Raw genomic sequence first — 24588 nt, forward strand, 5'->3', positions numbered from 1 at the left:
GTTGTAAAATAAATAAAACTCTGGAAAATTGATTCATCTCAATACTCGTACATGTGCATGTTTACTTGTTACTGTTTAATATTCGATATTTTTTTGTGTTTTTTAAAAAGTAAAACCTTTTAGAATTTATATAAAGTTATGAAATTTCGAAAATTGACAATAAATTGGAAGGAAAATTGCGTGGATCAAATTGAAATGTTTTGCGTAAATTTACCTTGATGGTTTTCTTTAGTTTAATAGCTGTACAAAGTATTTAAACTATTAGAAATTATAGTACCATTAAAAATAAAGTCAAAATTTCTAAATATTTAATTATTCTAATTATTCTAAATATATTTATGAATTTTTGAAAGATATTTTTCTACTTCTGATAAATCCATATATGTATTTATAATTCTTTATTTCGTTTATTCATTTAGCTTAAGCCTTCATGCGGTATCTATATGATGATTATTAGACAACTTGTCGCAAAGTTGATACTCCCTTACGAGAACTTAGTACTTTTCTGAAACATAAAGGAGATTAAGATGTGAGTGGAGTCTTCGTACAAAGCTTTTCCATAATGAGAAACTTCGTTCTCCACGTTTTCCGCGCGATCCGCATTTTCTTATTTCTTCTTTAGCAACTTTTTCTTGCGGATCATGTCCTGCATGCCGACCGCGAAGATTAAAAACTAGCAGAAAACTTATATCAATGTGAATATATATCTCAATGTGATGTCCCAGCAAACGTTTTTCTGAAATAATACTAGCGCAGCTTTGTCGACATATATATTTTTAATTGTTTATTTAATCGTAGGAAACAATTTAATTGTATTTTTGGAAACGAGAAAACGATAAAAAATTAATATTAATCTATTACAAGAAACAGAAAAGTATCAATATAATATTAATTTGTAATAAAAGAAATGAAGAACATATTAATTTAAACTAAATCAATATTAATAAGAATGTGAAGCCAACACAAATTTTAGATAAATATTTATGATATTTTCCGCAAATAAAATCGATTATAATTTTAACAGCATACTAATTTTTTGAAAAATTTAGAGGAGTAAATAAATAAAATAAATATGTGACATTTTCGGATTATTCGAACGCATTTAACTATCGTATGTAGGAAAATGCTCGAGGAAAATATTCAACATCAACATAGTACGTGTATATTTTGCAAGAATTCGCAGAGATCTGGTTATTTGTTTCCCCTGTTACGTTCGCATAGGAAAATATTTGTTTCTCCATGTGATCTAACGGAACAACTTGATTCCTTTTGCGTTACATGGAAAATATTTTTCAAATCCGAGTTCTTCTATATAGCATCGAGGAAAAAAAAATAAAAGCATTGCTTATGATAAATGAGGAAAACCTCGCATCTTTCGCTTACTTGATTTTCATATATCGCATAGAGAGAGAAGTATGCTGTTTGTTTTCAGGACCTGAATTATCATTATTATACATTATATACACAAATTTATTACATTAAAAGAGAATGCGAAACTTTACATATAAGACATATATTGCAAAAATTATAATCACAAAAAATTTCACTTTATTCTTAGATTAAATCACTCAATCCTCAAATCCTTAAATCCTCAATCACTCTAGAATAGAGAATTTTGAAAAAATATTTTTTTTATATTAAAATCTTTAAAATCTTTAATACATAATATTTTGAAAATATCAAAAAGAATATACTTTTTTTAAATATTTTTTTATATTAAAACTTTAAAATATTTAATACATAATATTTTTTGAAAATATTAAATAGAATATACATAAAAATAGATTTGTATAAGTAAAATTTCTTAGAAATTAAATCGAAGTTGTATATATTTATACTTATACTTATTAAAATTAAATCGCGAATTTATAGGAATTAAAAATCTATCCTTAAATTTAAAAACACATGAGCCATATTTATCTCCAACATAAGATTTGTATTTATAAGTTTATTTATCTAACATTTTATATAATATACAAGTGTGATGGTGCAAATGTGGCAACATTTTTTAATTTTTGTTTTTAATATTTGAATTTTATTTAACGAATTTTAATGACAACATATGCGTTATAATTTCTTTTTTATTTTTTTTTGTTTATTAATTACATGTTAATGGTTACTAGTTATAGCAATCACGAACTAATATATTAAATGTATTAACAATTTACGTGGCACAGAAAAACTTGAAAATTATATTATCGCACATGATCACATAGCAGCAGAAAGATTACGAGATCGCGCAATATATAAAATTACTAAATAAGTCTGTCATTGGGACGGGCATCAAGATCTTCGGGGTAATTTTCTATAATTTTGACTGATTCCTTTGTAGAACCTAAACTTTTATTCTTCCTTCGTGGTGGCGTAGGAATTTGTTTCGAGTCCTCCGTTACATTTTCCAAATTTTGAAACAATCTGCTGGGCTTCTCAGGCGCTTCTCCGATAAACTTTGCGCCGTCTTTGCTATTAATCTCAATATCTTTAAAGAATTCAGAGGTTGATCCTAATTCTGACATAACGCCAGATGATTTGGCATCGGGATTCTTCGCTTCTTCATTATTTTTCAGATCGACATCTGTCATGATTTTCTCTTCCCAGGTGCAGAAGGATATTTTTCTTTTCTTCGGTGTCGACGTCGGGTCTCCGAGGATTTGCTCCAAGGACACGGACGATTGATCCGACGTCTGCTCAAGTGTTTTATCGACTAGAATGTCATCGCTAACTGAATTATGTTGATCTGGCATATCTCCGCTGGCTGCATTATGCTTGTCTACGGGTATTATTTTTGGCTCGAGAAGCTTCTCCATGGGCTCTATCTGTTTAAAATCGCCGTTTGTATTTTCTCGCTTCGCAGCTTCGTCGGGTTGATCTTCCTTCTCCAACATGTCCGAAAGCGCCGCCTCCAGCTCGGTGAGGCTCGGCGTCATCGAGCTGAGATTGCTTCCGTCCGCCGCCTCGTCATTCAGAACCTTTAACAAGGTGGAATGATCGTTGTCCAGGATCTGAGCCTTGATCTTCGGCTCCGGACTCGGCGGTGGCGTCTTCGTCCGCTGCTGCTGACAGTCCTTCTTCAATTCGTTCGTCGTATCCTTGGCTAGTTTCTCGTCGAAGAAGTCGATGATCTCCTCGTCGGCCCCCTCGAGCATCTCCCGCGGCAGCGATTCCTCCGATATCGTTCTGATTAGCTTGTTCGTTACGTCGGAATGTGCACGCAGCTCCTTCGACTCGTACGGATCGTCGTAGGGCTCGCTCTCGTTCGACAGACTACGGCCAAAGATCAGCCTCGATTGGTCGGATCGATCGGATTCCCGGATGACGACGCCGTTCCTGCAGGACCCTCCGATCGTATCTGCCAAATGGAACGTCCGCGGTTTAACTAGTCACGTACGCGAATAGTTGGGTACCTTCTACCACTCCGGACGATTATCCGAGACCGACCGGGATAGAATTCAAGAGCGGATAAGTACGTGGGTAAGGGAAGGCGCGCGCGCGATTGCGGTCGGACGTATATTCGGTTTACATGGCCGACGATTTCTTGTAAATAGGGGGAAGAATTTCACTCATCGTCACATTTTTCACAGATCAAGATTCCTATCGAGCTATCGGTTCTTTTTCTTTCCTCTCCAACCTTATGGAACCTCTTGATCGAGAAAATTGCGATAGGATTTTGTAAAGTTAAAATGATCAAAAATATGTATTTATGAATTTAAAAAAAGATAAAATTTAATTTAATTTTTTCTTCAACCTTACAGAACTCTTCGACCGAGAAAATTGCGATAGGATTTTGCAAAGTTAAAAAATGATGAAAAAAACGTATTTATAAATTTGAAAAAAATTTAATTCGATTATTTTATGACGAGGATTTAAAAGAAAAATATTAAATTATAAATTTGTAATTTTTAGAGCATCGATTTTTTTTCAAATCGTTATTTATTATTGTCGATATTTACCTGAAGCCGAGCGATGAAGTTCTTCATTCAAAAAGAATGGCTCCTTGCGAACTGGCGATGTCGCTAACTCGCAAGTCGGTGATACGTGACAGATTTCCGACATTTTGGGAGGCTCGAAATATCTTAAAATGATTTGAAATAAATATATATTACGCATTAAATTACATCCAATGAATCTCACACACAAATTTTGCACATATTGATCACAATACCTATCTCGATCTGTGAGCCAATCATCGGAATATTTTGATTCTCTGTCGGAATCAAACATCGGTGACGGTGCCTTGCCATAAGATTCCGGCTTCTGCAACGGTGAAGTCATATTTCGACGGACACACGAGATTTCGATCTCAGTCATTTCAGTCTCCTTGGTATTTTGCGAACAGTCGACGACATCTATATCCTTGGAAAATTTTTCCTCTGTTTCATCGTTATGGATTCGTGGCGAATACTGGAATTTAAATTCGAGACATTAATGCAAACGTCTTTGGGTAGTAATATTTGAATCAGTTATTGGAAAAAGAAAGCGTGAGTCAACTTTTACGAAGTATTTTCTAATCAAAACGAAGACGATTTTATGAGAAAAATAAATTCTCCAAGCGAGATAATTTAAATCGATTCGAAATTGCGAGAAGAATGAAGATACTTCTCGATTTCTGTGCCTTAAGTCGCCTTTAAAAAGAGGACTAGCAAGCGACTTAATATCGATTTCGACGCAGCTCACTTTATAAACGTACCTCGGCGGACAGACGCCGGTTCGAATCGCAATTACTGATGTCGCTGAGGTCCCAATCCTCCAATTTACTCGGATCGTACTTCATGAATCCGTCGTCAGTGACCTCGTTTTCGCTCGAGCCCAGCTTCCCGAGCACCTGATACGTCGACAGGTGCTCGATGCTACCGCGTCGCGGGATATAATCCTCGAGACGTACGCTGGTTTTCTGTAATCAAGAATAACATGATGCAATTATTGCCTTAATTATCCTTAAACGCAATCATGCGCAAATGATTAAAAAGTGTACACTGAGAAAAATCGCTTGATTGTACCAACAAGACGTATATGCTTGAAGGCATTTTGGTTAAATCAAACAAGAATTTATAGTTATCATGATAAGACTTGATTCTTTATAATTAGAACGTTTAATAGATTTTACTATAAGGATTTGGTTAGTATTTTCTGGTTGAATCTATAAAATTTCTTGTTACATTAATTTTTTTGCTTGCCTCTAGGCGGCGAGCCAATCTTAACTTGTATTCAATATTTGTCATAAAATGTATATAAAGAACTAGTATTAACATTAAATCCAAAGTATATTTTTTTTTCCTACGAGCAGTAGTGCCAGAAAGAGACGCTGGCTCTCTGATTTGAGCTGCATTCTCTTCTTGCATTACTGTTTATCAATTTAATTTCTAACAAACTGAACTTAAAATAATTTATTCAATAATCTGGATTGAATTTATGCAATAATCGTGTTGGAATTCAGAATATTAAACAGACTTTTGAGATTAGATGGCAAAAATTTTAGACGACTTGGTGCTGGAGAGTTTAATATTATTAACCAGAAAATTTGGTAAATTTAACAGGAAGAAATTAATCAGATTCATCTGCTAATTCCTACAAGAATTCTGGTTCGTCCATTTTCTAACTGACATACTGATTGAATCTACCAGAATTCTAATTAATGCAACCAGATTTTTTTCTCAATGCACTGTTTATTAGTTTAATTTCTAACAAACTGAATTTAAAATAATTTATTCAATAATCTGGATCGAATTTATGCAATAATCGTGTTGGAATTCAGAATATTAAACAGACTTTTGAGATTAGATGGAAAAAATTTTAGACGACTTGGTGCTGGGGAGTTTAATATTATTAACCAGAAAATTTGGTAAATTTAACAGGAAGAAATTAATCAGATTCATCTGCTAATTCCTACAAGAATTCTGGTTCGTTCATTTTCCAACAGATATATTGGTTGAATCTACCAGAATTCTAATTAATGCAACCAGATTTTTCTCAGTGTAGAAAAAGAAATTTAAAAAGATTTAGAAGACAGGATTTATCAAAATATTTTTCTGGCGAAATAAAAAGGGAAATATTTTAAGAAATATTACACACTTTGAGTTCAATATTTTGTGGAAAAATCGACTCTTTCTGTAATAACTCATTCGTAAAAAGAAACTCTAAAAGAATCGTACGTTTCTTTACGAATATCTTGACATTTCAGAATTTCTGCGTTTGATCAATGAAATAAAATGACGGAGAATTATTATACTGAACTACCTCCGAGAAAGGCGACAGGAAAGATTCGGCCGGAAGCGAGCCGGTGCTGCTTCTGACGGGTCTCCTCGACTTCATTTTCTCCCCCGCGCCTCTATCGTCCCTCGCCGTACTTTTCGCAGGATGCCTAGACACGTCCAACTCATCGTAATTCGGCAAGCTAACAGTGCTGTAGTTCTTCGTCCTTGTATTTGCTTCCGGTCTGTCGTCGTCCCTCGAGGGATCCCTGATCCGCTGCTCGAGCTCCTTCGACTTCCGTCTGTCCTGGCGATTAGGGGTCGAAGAGTCCTTGATCGACTGACTCCCGGCGAATCTCTCGTATTCTTCGTTCTCGAGAACTTTCCGGTGATGGTGGCCCGGCTCCGAAGTCCTCCAAGTTTTCTTGTCGGCGAATGTTCTTCTGCCGGAAACCATCTCGCTGGATATTATCCTTCCGGTGCCGTTAACCTATCGAGAGAAGTCATTATTTTCATTATCCAAGTCTCGAAGAAAACGAGAAATTCGGAATTAACATACTTCTAAGAGCATATCTATATTTATCGATTTTTATTTTTATAGAGATTGAATGCAAGCCATGAATTAATCAATGATTTTCAGTATATTAAGTTTATAAAATAAAAAGTTTTTCTCTCTGTTACAGTATATATAATGTTTTTCTTTTTAATATTCTACTAATTTTGAAAAATAAGTAGATAAAATACAATCTAGATAAAATGAATATGTAATAATGATTATTTATAATATAGTTACATTTACATAGCGTGTTTTATTTTTAACATGATGTATGACCTAAGAAATTATAATATTAAATTCGTCTTTTTAAATTATAAAAGTTACGTCTATCAACAAAATATTCAAAAAATTTTACAAATTTTATGGAATATCTTTCATAATTATGTCATCTTTTTATAGATTTTTTATTATTTATTATTTATTATTTATTACTTATTATTTATCATTTATTATTTATTGCTTATTACTTATTACTTATTGCTTATTACTTATTACTTATTACTTATTACTTATTACTTATTACTTATTACTTATTACTTATTACTTATTACTTATTACTTATTACTTATTACTTATTACTTATTACTTATTACTTATTATTTATTACTTATTACTTATTACTTATTACTTATTACTTATTACTTATTACTTATTACTTATTACTTATTACTTATTATTTATTACTTATTATTTATCATTTATTATTTATTATTTATCATTTATCATTTATTATTTATCATTTATCATTTATTATTTATCATTCATCATTTATTATTTATCATTCATCATTTATTATTTATTATTTATCATTTATCGTTTATTATTTATTATTTATTACTTATTACTTATTACTTATTATCTTTTTAAATTATAAAAGTTACATCTATCAACAAAATATTTAAAAAATTTTACAAATTTTATGGAATATCTTTCATAATTATGTCATCTTTTTATAGATTTTTTATTATTTATTATTTATTATTTATTACTTATTATTTATCATTAATTATTTATTGCTTATTACTTATTACTTATTATTTATCATTTATTATTTATTATTTATTATTAATTATTTATTATTTATCATTTATCATTTATTATTTATCATTCATCATTTATTATTTATCATTCATCATTTATTATTTATTATTTATCATTTATCGTTTATTATTTATTATTTATTATTTATTAGTTATTACTTATTATTTATTATTTATTAAATAAAAATATTTATTATTTATTAAATAAAAAATAAAATACAGATTGCAAGCAGCATGCAGGATTTAAAGACTTGAAAGTTACTATCAGCTGCAGCATGAGCTATTATTCACCTTATGCTCGTAGATCTCCTTCGTCCTTCGTCCTTCATGCTTCGGATCTTCCGGACAGATGTTCCCGATTCCTCGCGTCTGGACGTCACCATTTCCACGGTCATCGTCATTCGTCTTTGGCGGACTGACCGACAAATATAACGGTTCCTCGCTTGTATCACCGTGTCTTAAATTGTTGGTTACGCTCTCAGGAATTTCGTCCGGTTTCGGCGGCAAGGGTCTGCCCTTGTTTCTCTTTTTTCGCCTCGGAGGTGGCACGGGAATGATGTCCTTCAGGTTGGAGCCTACGGTAGCAACGGCAAACATATTTATCCGGGATAAACATGTAGGGGAGCGTGTACCTGGCGCACAGTTACCAACACAAAGATGCTTGTAGCTACAAGCATGCAGATTGAACGACTTTAACGACTTTAATAATATCTAACAAAATCGGTGCGCCATTATTTGCGCCATTTTGTCGCGGCATTAACGCGACTCGTTAAAGATCTATGTAGAGTACAGCAATAAATTATACGGGCTTATAATACGCTTGGACAAAAGATGGAGGGAAAAGAGGGCAGAGACGGTTAAATTTGCGAGAAGCAGGCTTGCTTGCTCGTGGCATACGTCCCGGTTACGGCTTCATAAGCTGCGGTAGTTGAAATTGCGTTTCATGCAAGACGATAGAAAGTTAGCCGCGAATATATTCGACTGGCCGAATAGGATTTACGCATGAAATCGCGAAATAATTTTTTTACATTCGATTTCATCGCGCGTGTATCTTTTATCTTTTTTTTTTTTTGTTAAAGAGTTTATATTCCCGAAAAAAATTTGGAAGACCTGGAATTCTTCCGGGAAAATTTTTATTTTAGCCTAAAATATCAAGGAATCTCATGGAATTTTATTGAAAGAATTTTATTCAAAGAATTTTTAAAAAATTCTTTCTTTGATAATTTTTTATATTGTAAGTGTGTAATAGCAATCTACTACTGAAACCCTCATGAGCATCAACATATATTATTCAATACATAAATATTTATTTTAGAAAATATATTTGATAAAAAATTCGAAATTTTTCAAATTTAAAATATATTAAATATTTTATATTATTATTTTATATTTATATTTGAGTGTAAAACTCAGGCACTATAAATAAATTTATTTTAAAATTGTATTTATACAAATACGTTAATTTTACCTGATAAATTAATTAAATGAAATCATGGAATTCTCAGGGAATTTATTTAAGATTAGAGTATACACTCTGATGAAAGGAAATGTAAAAATTTTAAAAAATTGATTTTCTTTTTGACAAATTAAATAATTTAAAATAACGAAGATTTTTTAATATTATGTTATTTCACACATTTTTAAATTTGTTTTTTTATCTTATGGTTGTTTTTATAGACATGTCGGATTTGAAAAAGAATTTCTCAGATCTCAATTTTATTATTTATTAATCTTATTTAGTAAAAAAAGTTATTTAAAAAATTATAATCTTATTTATTTAAAAAAACTAATTTATAAAAAAATTATCAAAATTTTAATATAATCTTCAGTAATTTCCGATCAATACATTAGATGCAGATTTGATTTTATTATATCTTCACTCAAGAGCTAGAATTCGCAAACAAAATAGCGTGTATCTGATATATCTTTGATCTCTACGAGTAAAATCATTTATTAAACGCGTAGAAAATTTAATCTCGAGTGCATTTCATTTTTCTTAATAGACTTTTACGTTCCAGCGTAACCCCATTTCGTTTCATGTCACGCGCCTTCGGTTTGTACCCTAACGATCCACAATGGCCTATACAATCTGACGATAAATTATGAGCTTACAGCTGGACATAGGTGTGGTAGCGGGATACAGACTAGTGTCGGCTGTTGAATTCGTGAGAGGCGAGCTCGCTCTCGGCGGGCTAGGCACTTCTAGATTAACGTCCACCCAGTCGCTGGGATGAAAGGGCCTGTCCACGGAGTCTATGCTGCGTCCCCTCGTGAGCACCTCCCTCGGTGGAGAGCCGGCGTATCCTATTTCGGAGCTAAGCAGAAAACATTAAGTGAGAATCGCTACTTTCCCCTCTGAGATGCACTATCGATGATGCGCCATCGAACGTATATATACACCTAACACGAAATGATATCGAATTTAATACGTGTAATCGATCACCGTGCGAGCGCGCCATTAGATTCCGTGGAAATCCATCACGTATGTGGTGATATGTCTCGCCAATTTCACTTCCTCTTAGCTCCTCCCGCATCAATACGCGAATAATTAAAAAGAAGTGCATCAAAAAATTCATGTTGATAAATATATGTTTGAAAAACAAGCTGCAATCTTTCTTCTTGAAACGGATTTTCATAAACAAAGATATTAAAATGTATAGTTTCCGAGCTACGATTGATTTAATTAAGGAGAAATTTTTAAAAAATCATATTTCAGAGATATCAGTGAATAGATGACACGGATGTAGATAATTTTGCCACTGATAAAATTTAAATCTGCAACATTTTTTCAAGCACAATTTTTCTTAATTATTAAATAATATATATTTATATATTTATATATTATTATATAAAATATATACTCCTGGGCAAAATTAACGCATAATTTTTTTTCACTTTTTCTTTAAAAGCTGATATTTAAATTTTAACGAAACATTTTAAAGAAAAAATGAAAGAAAAAAATATGCATTAATTTTGTCCAGGAGTATATATTAAATAATATATATTTGTATATGTGTCAGTGAATAGATGACACGGATGTAGATAATTTTCCCACTGACAAAATTTAAATCTGCAACATTTTTCTTAGCACAATTTTTCTTAATTATTAAATAATATATATTTATAATATATACTTCTGGACAAAATTAATGCATAATTTTTTTTTTACTTTTTCTTTAAAAGCTGATATTTAAATTTTAACGAAAAATTTTAAAGAAAAAATGAAAGAAAAAAATTATGCGTTAATTTTGTCCAGGAGTATATATTAAATAATATATATTTGTATATGTGTCTTTATCGTATTGAAACAAAATCCAAATGAAATCACATCCAAATGAAATCAAATCCTGTTGTTTAGATGTTGTTAATCTAAGCCGAGGGAATTTTCACGAGAAAAAACGGGATGAATCTGCATGAAAAATGGCTACGGGGGAGCAAACCTGGACGCATTCGATCGTTAATTCTGTGCCAGATTCGGAATAATTCATGCTCATCAAAAACTACAGCTCGATGCACCGAAATAATCCGAAATCGTTGCGATGCAGCGTAGCTTATATAAGGTTTATCGCAAATGCATTTCGTGTTTCTTCGCGTCCCCTGAGCTATAACTCTTTCGAGACGCGAAACATTACTGGAATTTCTCTCATACAGCCACCTCCTCGCGCACGAGAGTGCCTTTCAACTTTGTACAGAATATCCCCGATGCACGCGAACGATTTGGAAATATCCACAAAGAAGGGAATTCCATTGGTCTCGCCAGAGTATTTTTTATCAGTGATTTATTTACATTGAACTAACATCAAATGAAGCACAAAATATCTAGTTTCACTAGATGCAATGAAAGATGAGTCACTACGCATCTTTTCCAAATTAAATGTTAATAATAAATCACTGTAAAAATAATAAAAAATTTACAGAGAAATATAGATTCAGAAATATTAATTCTAGCTAATTTCTGAATTTATTAAAATATATTTATTAAAATATATTTTTATACAGATAATAAAGAATTTAAAGAAAAGAGTTTAATTCCAGCCAATCTTTTTCTGTATCTTTTCATCTATTTTTGCTAGAATTATTAAACCGGGAATGATAACAAATCAATTCACCTTTTAATATAATTACTACAAACTTGGTAAATAAAAATCACTTAAAACAATAATGATAAACTTGAAGAGAAATCGAATTTTTCATTACTATCGAAACAAAATGCTATGAATAACTGATTAATCGATATTCTGTACTTTATGAATATCAATATGTGAGTATGATTGCTCTCGACCTACACCAACGACTCTGTAACAGCCTATGACACGTTTATTTGCTGTGTTAACCCGCGCACGTACATACGAGCCGATGCAGCGTAATTTATGCCACGGCGTGCGCGAATAATTTACGCGAAATCCTCATTTTCGTTGTTCTTGCGGGCTCAAGTGAATTAAAATTCACGTTGTCGAAATAATTCGTGCCACAGGCATATTATTACAAACATATCTCTCTGTTGTATGCGAGCTCTGTCAGAGTAGATTTATATAAAATCTGCATATTTTCAATGCTATATGAACGTGATTATTAATACGCGTTTCAATCAGCTATTTTTCACATTCAATTTGCATAACGTCAAAAGATTCATTTATTGATGCGATTTACTGACAACGCTTCGCGAATACAACGTTTCGCAATTTCTTGCCAATAATTATCGAAGTGATCGGTGAAAAGCTATTACGATAAACACACAGCTCTCCGTCCCTTAATTTCAGCACTAACGCGAAAATAAACAGTACTATTTGCGTCGTTAATTACAATCTGATGATAAACACTGGTTCAGCGTCAGACAGTCTAACAATATTCTGAAGGATATCTTGTCAGTTATGAAATTGTTACAAAATTACCGCGTTGCAATTTTACAACATGTGCTCGTCTCCTTCATTATGCGAAATGCGTTCATTGTTAAATTTTATCAAAATGAGCCTCCGCTGATGCAGGCAGACATTGACAATTATTTTACACTACGCCATGTGTAATTCTGAAAAATCTCTTTCAATTAAATCTCCTGTTATATCCCTAAGTTTTTGATGCAATTAAAAAAAGATTTTTTATTATTTCGTAAATAAAAATATTTATTTCAATAGAAATAAAGATCCTGACATATCTCTCTGCTAAAATATGTATCATAGTGCATATAATATTAATAGAGATGAATATTTTATTATTAAAATTTAGTTCTCAATCAATGATAGAATCAACGATGTAGCTTTAATATTTGATATTGATATAAATGATATAATAAGATATTTTAGTATAGCTTAAAATACTTTGATATGTCGGAAATAGAGCTTGGGAAAAGCACGCGTTATCGTAAAATCTGTAGAGGATCTATAAGATATTTACAAGCTCTATGTACACCTACACAAGTGCAAATGCTCACGTACTGTAGATTGTAATGCGATATGATAGGAATGCTTGTGTAACTGTACGATATGTTTGACGACAATAAATTAGAGATATTAATTGCGAGGCAGCGAGCCAATCACCTGATCGTTACCGGTCAAGTTATCGATCGGTTTAATCGGCCTCTCAGCGAGACAAAAAAATCTAATTGAAGTGGTTGCGGATAGAGTTGTGGAAAAAAAAAGAAAGAAATTCTCCAAGAGAAAGTAGATTTCTTTGAACACGTGTAATTAAAGTATGGCACATTCTATAGTTCTCGCGAGATATGTATAACGCGTTATAAACTACTTGCCTCGCACGTGGTTCATCCAGATTCCTAGAAAGATTACTGAGATTAATGTATGCTATTTATTATCGGGGGATTCGAAGTGTGTTATCGTACACTTCTCTCTGCGAAGATTACTAAGCAGATATATCTCAGAAGCGGAGAACATTGTAAATCCAAAAACTCATTCCTTTTTTTTTTCAGAAAAAGCGCAAGATCCAGATTTTCTATTTTTCACATAAATTAAATACACGCTTTCCGCATAAAATAATTAAATAAATGCAAAGATATTAGACAAATTGAAAAATATCGTTTTTCATGTGTTTGCCCGAATAGATTTTATTGTACGCAATAAAATCTGTTCAGACATGAAGATTACTAAGGAGATATATCTCAGAAGCAAAGAACATTGTAAATCCAAAAACTCATTCCTTTTTTTTTTTCAGAAAAAGCGCAAGATCCAGATTTTCTATTTTTCACATAAATTAAATACACGCTTTCCGCATAAAATAATTAAATAAATGCAAAGATATTAGACAAATTGAAAAATATCGTTTTTCATGTGTTTGCCCGAATAGATTTTATTGTACGCAATACAATAAAATCTATTCAGACATGAAGATTACTAAGGAGATATATCTCAGAAGCAGAGAACATTGTAAATCCAAAAGTCATTTTTTTTTTTTTTTTTTTTTTTCCAGAAAAAGCGTAAGATCCAGATTTTCTATTTTTCACATAAATTAAATACACGCTTTCCGCATAAAATAATTAAATAAATGCAAAGATATTAGACAAATTGAAAAATATAGTTTTTCATATGTTTGCCCGAATAGATTTTATTATATGAAATACAGTAAAATCTATTCAGACATGAAGATTATTGAGGAGATATATCTCAGAAGCGGAGAACATTGTAAATCCAAAAGTCATTTTTTTTTTTTCAAGAAAAGCGTAAGATCCAGATTTTCTATTTTTCACATAAATTAAATACACGCTTTCCAAATAATTAAATAAATGCAAAGATATTAGACAAATTGAAAAATATTACTTTTCATGTGTTTGCCCGAATAGATTTTATTGTATGAAATTTTAATGATTTATTTCTTCATGAGTTTTACTGTATTTTTATTACAAATAACAATTCAGTTTACTTACTTTTTATTCCGTAGCTGAAGTTTATTTTCCTAATTACATCAAAATAATGTGAGATTCATTCTCTCTACTTTCTTATTAGGCGGCTTTCTTAGATATACACGATAGTTTTTACACTTTTGCATCTGAGAGACGTTCTACTGACCTTAAAAAGAAATCGGTAGAACGAAGCGTAGGATGAGAGCTAAAGCCACCGACCCACGCTCGATCATCGTTTTGTGGATTCACTGTCACGCGGCCTAAAAGCTGTCTGAATATGGGATAAACCTGTCACGCGGCGTAGATCCTTTTCCACGATAACGAGAGAACCAGGGGACCAGCATCCTGCTCGCAATGCATCGCGCATTTTACATATAACATTGCATAATGTTCGAATTTCAAAAATATTGGTTATCGAAATTTATAGTCCCTCCTCCTCGCAATTGATACATTATGATAATTGGTGCATTATGATAATCTCATTTAACCGAATCGAGAATCGTGTTATCGCAATAATTTCCCTAAAATAATTATGATAGTTATATTAAGTTGATAATAAATTATATATCACATTTTTCTTCTATTTCAATTATTTTTACTGTATTAATTATTTTCAAAATATAATTTTAAAAAGTATTGCATAAAGAGAAATAAAGAAAATAGTTCTTCTTTCTCCATAAAAGAAATAAAATCCAGTTTGTGATCAATATATAAAAAAAATAACCGAAATTATGTATCAAGTAATATCTGTGAAGCTAATATTTATTTGAAACACAAGCTAATGTCTAGATGAAAGTAAGGAAATAAAAATTATCCCATGAGGATCATTAGGTGGCACTTATGTCACTTGATTATCTCTTAAGATTGATAAATTGATTATAAGACTCATAAGTACCGTATCGATAATGTAATTTCCAAAAAAATGGCAAAGCAGAAATAAAATTGCGTTATCGTGTGCGAACCGTTCGCCACTCGCTAACACGAGAATGTGACCATTTAAGGTTCAGCTCGCCACCTCTCTACCTCTCGATTCATTGTCAAGTTAGGTTCACCTTCGATGATGACGCTTACGCGCTCGGTCGTTTAGATTTCACTAGAAAGATGTTGCCGTGGCACCAGGAAATTGCGTTCTTTCCTCTTTATATGTGATATATCATGCTTTATTGCGCAATCGACAGAAGACCATAATCATGATAGCGCGTATCTCTAATACGTGCCAAAGATAGTGCCATTTATTTTAATTACACGATATATCTACCTACTCTCTACTTGAGTAGTTTTAATATTTCGTCATTTATTACCGCGGAAGAAATTGTCTATTTTATAAAGTACACGTTTATGTGTTTAATTATATTAATAAAAGAAAAAAAAAGAAGATAAAGCGACAGATACAAAAAATAATGCTTAAAATAAATATACGAGTAGTTGCAAATATTTACTTTATTCGATTATGGATGATTAATGTAAAATAATTTATACTTGTACGTTAATTTTATTTGAAATAATTAATAGATTTCAAAAATGATTCAAAACTGAATATCCTACATATTACTCTTTTAAGATTTTAAATAATCAATTAATTATTTGTTTTATAAGATAAAACTGAAAATGTTTGTAAAATATTTTTACAAATTTTTATTTATTCCATTTATTTTTTTCTTATGTTTTTTTGCTTATTTGTTTGTTCATTAAACTGATAAGTTATTAAGTCTATTGTTTCAAATTAGCAGATTTTCTTTTCAGGTTTTGTTAAATTAAATTACAAAATAACTATTAAATTAAATTAAATAATAAACTATTAAATAATAAACTATTAAATAATAAATATTATTATAAAATTGCTATTAAATTAAAAAATAATATTATTTTTTAAATAACAGAGTATTTGTGTTTTGTCACTTTACTAATTATTTGCTATACTTAATGCATTTAAATAATATTATATATACACAATTTGCATTTTTGAAAATCTTCCAAATATTATTTCGAGTAAAAATTTTCAACATTTTACTTACATTATTGTTTTAATTAATAATTCTAATTAATAACATATTAAATTAATATTTCCCATTTTATATATATACTTGTTTGTATTTTATATTTGTACTTATTATTTTCATATGAAAAATAAATTTTCAAGTAATATTTTTAGATTTATAATATATATACATTTAAATAATTTTATTTTAAATAATTTTATTTTTATGCACATAGAATAAAATTATTTTAAATTTATGCAAATATGTTCACCATAGAAAAGTATAGTTTTTGTACTGAACATTTCAAGATAGATTGAAAGTGGATACGTAACACGATTACTTGTCCATTAGACTAACAAGCCATTAAGCCCATTGTTCGGGGTTCAAATTAGCAGGTCTTCTTTCATAAATTCTCTTGTACTACATTTTCTGCGTGTAAATATACCTGTGACGACACATATACGATTACATCAATCACATTAACACAATTTTTTAACGGGTCAAACGAAGGGACAGCTACCGTCACTTTCTATCAACTCGGTAATAGAATCTCTAGAATTAATAAGGTCGCATGAATTATATTCCCCTAACCGATCTCTAAATCATCTCCTGTCCGCAATTAACGGCAACGATGATGCGCGCTCTTGGCAATAACCGTGAGCGAAATTACTGCGACGTGTGACTCTTAAAAGCAACGGTGAAATCCTGTTATTTGTAGCCGATGTAACTCGCGGCTTTTCACGACTTTTCACGACTCGTAATCGCGAAATGTGCGCGAATAAGATTCGAAGAGGAAAAAAAGAAACGCGCGTACCTCGTAACTCTTTGCGTAGCACCTCCTAAAACCGAGCCCTCCTCTTTTAAACTTGGATAAATCTGCAACAGAAGTAAACATGAATGTTATTCGCCGTTCTACATCTCCATGAAAGTTCAGATGGAGAATAAAGAATGCTATTTTCACCGGTAATCAAATGGATACATATTCCCATAATAAGTAACATATAAGACATTATGAGAGAAAAGTAGAAATATTATATAAATATAATAAATTATATAATAAAAAATATATACTCTTTAAAAATATTTGTATGTGAAAAGAGGGAAGTAAAATGACTTGAAAAATTCTTAAAGTCTGAATGAATTGATATCTAAAAGGAATTATGTACCGATTTATATTTTTAGAAATTAGATTTTTAGAAATTTTTAGAATTTATTTTAGAAAATTTGAACAATATTTTGAATAATATTTTGACATTCTATCTAATGTATCTCTATTTATTTAATATATATCTAAGATTCTAGACATTTTCTATCTAAAATGCATCATAAAAACGTTGATCAAATATTATAAATATTTGCTTAAATATTGTTATAAATATTTATTTTATTATAAAACAAATTGTAGTTTAATAGCAACATGATGAGATGAAATAGTTGTGCAAGATTTTAAGACAAGGTTACTCGTTGCCTCGCTTAAAGCATCGTCGAGAATTAATAAGTTATTAACAACATAATTACTTCGACGAGACCTTATGTCGAGAGAATGCGAGGACAATTCTCTAGGCGGGTGTTGAGACGCAAGATGGATGGATGAAGAATCGATCGCATAGAGAGCCGATTAAGCTAATTCGCATTACTTGGCTCATCGGCTCGTTTATTCGGCCGAAAATCATAGGTGCAAGAGAATGCGCTCCATCGATTTGCCATCGCATAAACTCATTTTTTCCACTTGCAGTTTATTAGTCATCCGTAAATATCCAGTGAAAAAAATTGTTACGTGATTTTTTCTTTTTATTATTAAATAATCTCTAATTATTTAGAAACAAATGTATTTTTCTAAAAATAATAAGTTGTTATGCTTAAGAAAATTAAAATTAAAAAATTTTGCTGAGCCTCGTTTTTCGTGCAAAAAAAAATTAATTTAAAAAATGAGATTTTTTCATTAAAATATTACGAAAAATGTACTTGAATGAAACGAAACCTACCTCCTCAAAAAATTTTAGACAAGCACAAGTATTTCAACGATGTACGCATTATAACTTGAAAATTGCAATCTATATTGAATGTAATTAGTATTCAATTATCGTTCTCTCTGTATGCAATTAGTATCAGTTCGCTATAGAATCCTACTCTTATTAATTTCTCGCTAGGATTAAGAGTTGTTAATAAAATTAGAATCATGTCCGTTAATATACATACATAAAGTAGAGTTAATTTAAATTCTAAATTTAGATTCTCTCTCTCTCTCTCTAAAGTATATACAAGGCCTAAGTAAATAATTCGTAAAAAAAATATCAATAAAAAAATTATATTTCTAAATTAATTTATAATTAATTATTTTTTAATCTTAATTTTTTTTAAATTATTTTTAAATCTTAATTTTTTTTAAATCTTAATTTAACGCTTGTAGAAATAGAAAAGAAACGATTGAATAAACTTAACGGAAATACACTGCTTGGTCCCTGACACTCTTATTGAAGAATTGCACAATCGACGGGCATCCTGTGCGAATCGCGTTGCATAATACTCTTTGTATTCTCACGGGAAACACGAAAACACGATGGCGTGCAAAAGGTGCGAGTAAGCAAACTCGATACTGCTCCGTCGACTTTACGATCGGCCTTCAACTACGAGATATCCCAGGTGATTCGTTCATAACGTGTCGGACATTCTCAGCACATCGAACAATTATTCCTACGCGAATCAATAGTACGCCGCGTATCTAAACCTATACACGAGATCCAGTTAACGCTTTATATGAAAGCATAAAATATTTTCTAAATCAAATTTTACATGTTTCAGAATTAAATGTTCTAAATTGAAACGTGAATTTAGAACAATTATCAGCAAATAAAAAATTCTTCTACAGATATTTTTGCAACGCATTAAATAGAGAAACTTTCTAAAAAATTCTATATAAAAAATTCTATATAAAATTTTTTTAAACCTATTTTTAAAATGATTTTACCATTAGGTTATTTTTAAAAATAAAACAAAATTGGAAATAATTTATCCCACTTTTCGTAGGAAGATTGAGGCAATCATTTGACTATCGAAAAAGTAGGATAAATTATTCCGATGTATAGATAGAATAATGGTACTATTTCGAGCGCTCCATTTGTTCGATTTGGCTACATCAAGGAAGGGGAAAAAAAAAGAAGCGGAAATCGGTACATGACGCTATACGAAGGTCGTTCGCTTCACGCCACAATGATTTTGGCAATTAGAACGCGCCGGTCGACCACGAATGCTATTTCTCGCCAATTTTATCCGAATTCGAGAATACGAGTAGACACCAATTCCTTTTTTTATTTACGCGGCTATGTGTGAAACCCCATCAGGTGTATCTAAAACGTCCATTTGCGATGAGTACTCGATGGAAACACCTTAATTTCCTCAGTTCCGAACATCCAAATCGCATAATTTAAATTTTATTGTACACATACACACTCTCTCTCTCTCTCACAGTAAGTTATTAGCCCTTGAAACTCTCGGCAAATTGGAACAACAAGTTAAAACTCGGTCCGTAATAGGCAAGGGCCGATATGCGATACAATTTCAACGTGATACAGATACGTTGTAGCTGACGTGGCAAATAATAGGGCGTTAACGAGATTAGCAGGATGAGAGGAGCGTCCCCTCGCATCGATCTCACGACGAGACATAGTGTGATGTTATTTTCCCTACACACATATATATATATATATATATATATATATATATTTTTTTTTTGTATATATATGTGTATATTGTATATATATATATATATATATATATATATATATATATATGTGTATATGTGTGTGTGTGTGCGAGATGTGGTATGAACAACCCTTTGGAAATCGTACACGTGTCACGCGCGCGGAACGTTCCTACGGGCGCGGTTTACATTGCAAATTCGTTGGGAAACTTCTCGCGGACGACACGTTGCCAGCGTGAGTCTGTCTCTCTTTCTCTCTCTCTCTCTCTCTCTCTCTTGGTGTACAAAAGTTATTTTACCGATTAAATTACGACCTGCGAAGCTAGCTGCCACTGTCCGGTAGCATTGTTTCGACGGTGTTGCTCGGGAAACACACTCGGCGAAGTCCCTCGGGATTATTGTACGACTACTACCACTTGCAAAAGTATGCATTGATGATACATCGATGATACATCGCAGATATCGTTTGTTTGCAAGGAAACACGGTTGGAGAATTCGAAAGATGATTCGACAAATTACACAGTAAAAAATAAAATGTTAATTTTAACATTTTTCACACGTCCCAGAAAGTTCACTCTAAATTTTAAGTTAAAGTAACTCATTCGTCGTATGTTATTTATTGACAAACTAAAAATGTTAAATAATTGACACGATACTTTACATTTATTTTTGTTATTGTGACTTTAAGTGTAATGTAAAAATAACATACAAATTAATTAAAAGTTACATGAAAAAATAGTTACAATAGCTTGTAAGAAATGTTGAGGATATTAACATATAATAGTGATTATTTTAACTTGAATTATTTGTAATAGAAACATTTGATTTTAATAAATTTGATTATTTTGTGTCAAAGTTCAAGACTATTTGAAGATTCACTTTAATTTTTCCTAGAACGTTAAACTGATTTTGAGACATGTTGATTGTTTAAAATGATTACCTTAAAATAATATTCCATTTCTAAGAGACATATACAAAGTGTTAAGTTATGAAGTTGACATAAATGTAACACGTGAAAACGTTATAAAAATAATAACATATAGATTGAATGTTAATTTTACATTAAAGTACTAATCAAAACGTGGTAATACAAGAAAATTTTAACGCACAATTTTTCACTGTGTAAAATCACTATTTCTTTTCAAGGTGTCTATTATGGAAAAATATAGAATTTTCACAGATTTTTTTTGTACCTTAAAAAGGGAATTTTATTGGGACTCTGAAAAGAGAATTTCTTTAAAAAATGCTATCTTTTTGATAAGTTTGCTCTTGTATTGTAAACAGTCGGCAAGCCAAGTAAATTATACATGTTAAAATATATATCTATCTTTATTTATATATTCAATATCTTAGTAAAGTATTGAATAAATACTATATATTGTTTATTGTTATTTTCAGTAATGAAAAAATTATATAAGTGAAAAATGCTTATCTTATTAAAGTATTCTTTTTTCTTCAACACGTTTATGCAAATCTTGAAATTTAAGAGACTCTGTTTTTTCCTTATATAAATGAGAAATATTAGAAAACGTATACAAAATAAAAAACTTATTTTTAAAAAATATTTTCTCTATCTGAAATTTTGAATAAAAATACTTGGAAGATTGAGGAATTTTTAGGGAACTTTTCGGCGAAATTCGAGTAAACAATCCACTGTTCTAAATTTTACCGCCTTATTGTTAAATAAATATCCTTCGTGTGAACTAAATCTTTGATCAATATTCGTTAAATTAAGCAGAATATGATGAGAACTTTTATGTAATTTGTATGAGAAGAACTGAATTTCGCATCGATGTGCGAAAAGGTGCAAATTTCCCTAGCGAAATAAAACAAGTTTTGTATGCCACGGTTGAGATTTACAGTTTGCAAAAGCATTTTACATATAGCAGCTGCGAATGTTAATGCGATAAGAAGTTGAGACCTGAGCGTGAAATCCGCGCAAATTGCGACAACTGTTATTACCAAAGTTTTACACACCTCCGTGACAGTGGGCAATTTTCTGGGTTTCTGCACAAATATCTAATGTAACTTTCACTATCTATTAATAATACAGTAGTGTAGGTCGATCGGCCAACGTCTCTCTGTGAAGCTGCGACTGAATCGGTGAAGCGATTGTTTCGCAAGGCAACTAATCAAATGTGATAATTACGAAATTTTTTTAAATTGAATTATATAATCAATAAATTGGTTCGCTAATAAATAATACATTGATACTTTTAAAACAATGTAAAAGACAAAATTTTATTCTATTTATTTATTTTTTTTAAAGGTTTAAAGCCATAAACTGGTTCATTGAAACTGATATTGCATAATATATTATATAATTATGCCGCGCGTAATTTAAAACAATTATCGATTACACTATAAAATTGAAAACTTTTAGATATTTAATTAAAAATAGCAGATATCGATTAATTAAGTTACTGCTTTATAATTTCTGTAATTTTTTCGTTTATATATTTTTTCTTAATTAAACTGCAAATACTTGTACATTTTTCATCGAAATTTATATAAAAAAGGATTTATAGAGATTACCAACTTTTAATTACACCTCCCTCGCAGAACGTTATAAAAATCTCGTTAAATTTTATGTACGAGATTTTTGCGCCGTCGCATTTTTAAGCAAGTGCATATGTCGCTGAAAAGTATGACTCCATTTCCGGAAGAGCTTCTATTCGTGCTCTGATCTAATGGTTATTTTCGTCGACGTTAACTGATATGCAAATATGCCTGTCTTGCTAGCATAAGAAAAGAATCTGTGTCACCTGTGGCATAAAGACGGCGCGATTCTCTCTGTGTTGTGTTAGATGTATATATATATATATGTTATGCTTTACGTAATCTTCATTCGCCTGCTAGATCGGTACTAGGTACCCCGATGCTTCAATCACAAGTAACAGCGAACGTATCACGTGAACGTAATTGTGTTCATACGATTCTACGAGCTCTCGCACATATGGTATACATATACACGTATAGCTTTATGCGAGCATGCGTCGCACTAAGGATATTATATTTTCCATTTCGACGAGCTCGTTCACGATGCATAACAGCATATTAATAACATCTCATTAACAATTCAAACTAGGTGCAGAAATTTCTTCAATTCGATGTATTTGTCAAATCTGACGCTAATCTAATTGTAAGAAATTCAGAGAAATTGATGAGAAATTAAAATTGCGAAATTAGTTTATGCAAAGCGAATTTTGTCAATAATCTAAAAAATTAGATTGTCTGAAAATGTAGAGTAATATAAATTCTATATGATTGTCCTTTAAAAATGTACGCTGAGAAAAATCGTTTGTTTGTAGATATATTTGATAGAAGGCATTTTTGGTAAATCAAATTCAAGCAGAATTTCTAGTTAACGATAAGACTCGATTTTTTATAACTAGAACATTTAATAGACTTACTATAAGGATTTTATTAATATTTTCTAGTTGGATCTATAAAATTTCTTATTATATTAACTAAACATAGATATAGTGATGCCATTTTTCTTAAAATTTTCTTTAAATTTAATATTATATTATCAAGAAAATTTGGTAAATTTAACAAGAAAAAATTAATCATATTCATCTGGTTATTTGGAATAATTCTGATTTGTCCATTTTCCAACAGATATCCTGATTGAATCTACTAGACGTCTAATTAATGCAGGTGTAAAATAATTTTTTCAAATCTCTTAAAGAATTTTCGAAGAAAATATTTTTTAAAATATTAAATGTATAAAAAATATTTAATAAAAAAACATATACATATATAATACATATATAATACAATCCGAGGATTATAATTTCACACACACTGCTTCAGGTTTTAAAATATCTCTTCGTAGAATATTAAGTTGTGGAATATAGCGTATGTCTTTTTTTCTCTTATTTTAGCATTCAAGATTAGCCATTATTCTCCGAATACACATGTACGTGTATATGAATCAGCAAAATACATTTTTTAACCGTCATGCCCGTAAGGTAAAATGCCGAGTGCGATAAGGTGACAAGGACGAGAATTAAGATTGGATCTCCCCATTGTGGAACAGTCAACAATCGTATTTCCACAGTAATCTTAACCTGCTCTCGATAAAGATAAGAGATTGAAAAAAGCAACAGAGAAACAACACCTTATTACAGTATTATACATTTGAATGAATCGATGCCATCCAGGTTTTTACAGATTTTTACAGGTAGATGATTGCAAAAAGAGCGTAAAAAGAATTTTTTTGTATTATATCAGTTTCAATTCTGATTTACAGCAAGGTATCTATTTCCTGGAAAA

The 24588-nt window shown here is 30.9% G+C and overlaps 1 protein-coding gene across 1 annotated transcript in view; it reads right to left on the reverse strand.

Moving 5' to 3' along the window:
• Window positions 1-1994: 1994 nt before the first annotated feature.
• The window catches only part of LOC105256315, a 29518-nt gene continuing 6924 nt past the window's right edge, over window positions 1995-24588 (reverse strand). Inside the window, exons 3-10 of the mRNA XM_025410925.1 lie at window positions 17425-17486; window positions 9897-10099; window positions 8076-8359; window positions 6235-6678; window positions 4688-4891; window positions 4163-4401; window positions 3951-4072; window positions 1995-3349 (exon numbers count right to left, since the gene is read on the reverse strand). Of these exons, the coding sequence (XP_025266710.1) occupies window positions 2256-3349; window positions 3951-4072; window positions 4163-4401; window positions 4688-4891; window positions 6235-6678; window positions 8076-8359; window positions 9897-10099; window positions 17425-17486 (2652 nt within the window). The 3' untranslated portion in view covers window positions 1995-2255. The remainder of the gene's footprint in view (window positions 3350-3950; window positions 4073-4162; window positions 4402-4687; window positions 4892-6234; window positions 6679-8075; window positions 8360-9896; window positions 10100-17424; window positions 17487-24588) is intronic.

This window comes from Camponotus floridanus, unplaced genomic scaffold, assembly GCF_003227725.1.
Source record: "Camponotus floridanus strain SB8 unplaced genomic scaffold, Cflo_v7.5 scaffold36, whole genome shotgun sequence".
Lineage (NCBI taxonomy): Eukaryota > Metazoa > Arthropoda > Insecta > Hymenoptera > Formicidae > Camponotus > Camponotus floridanus.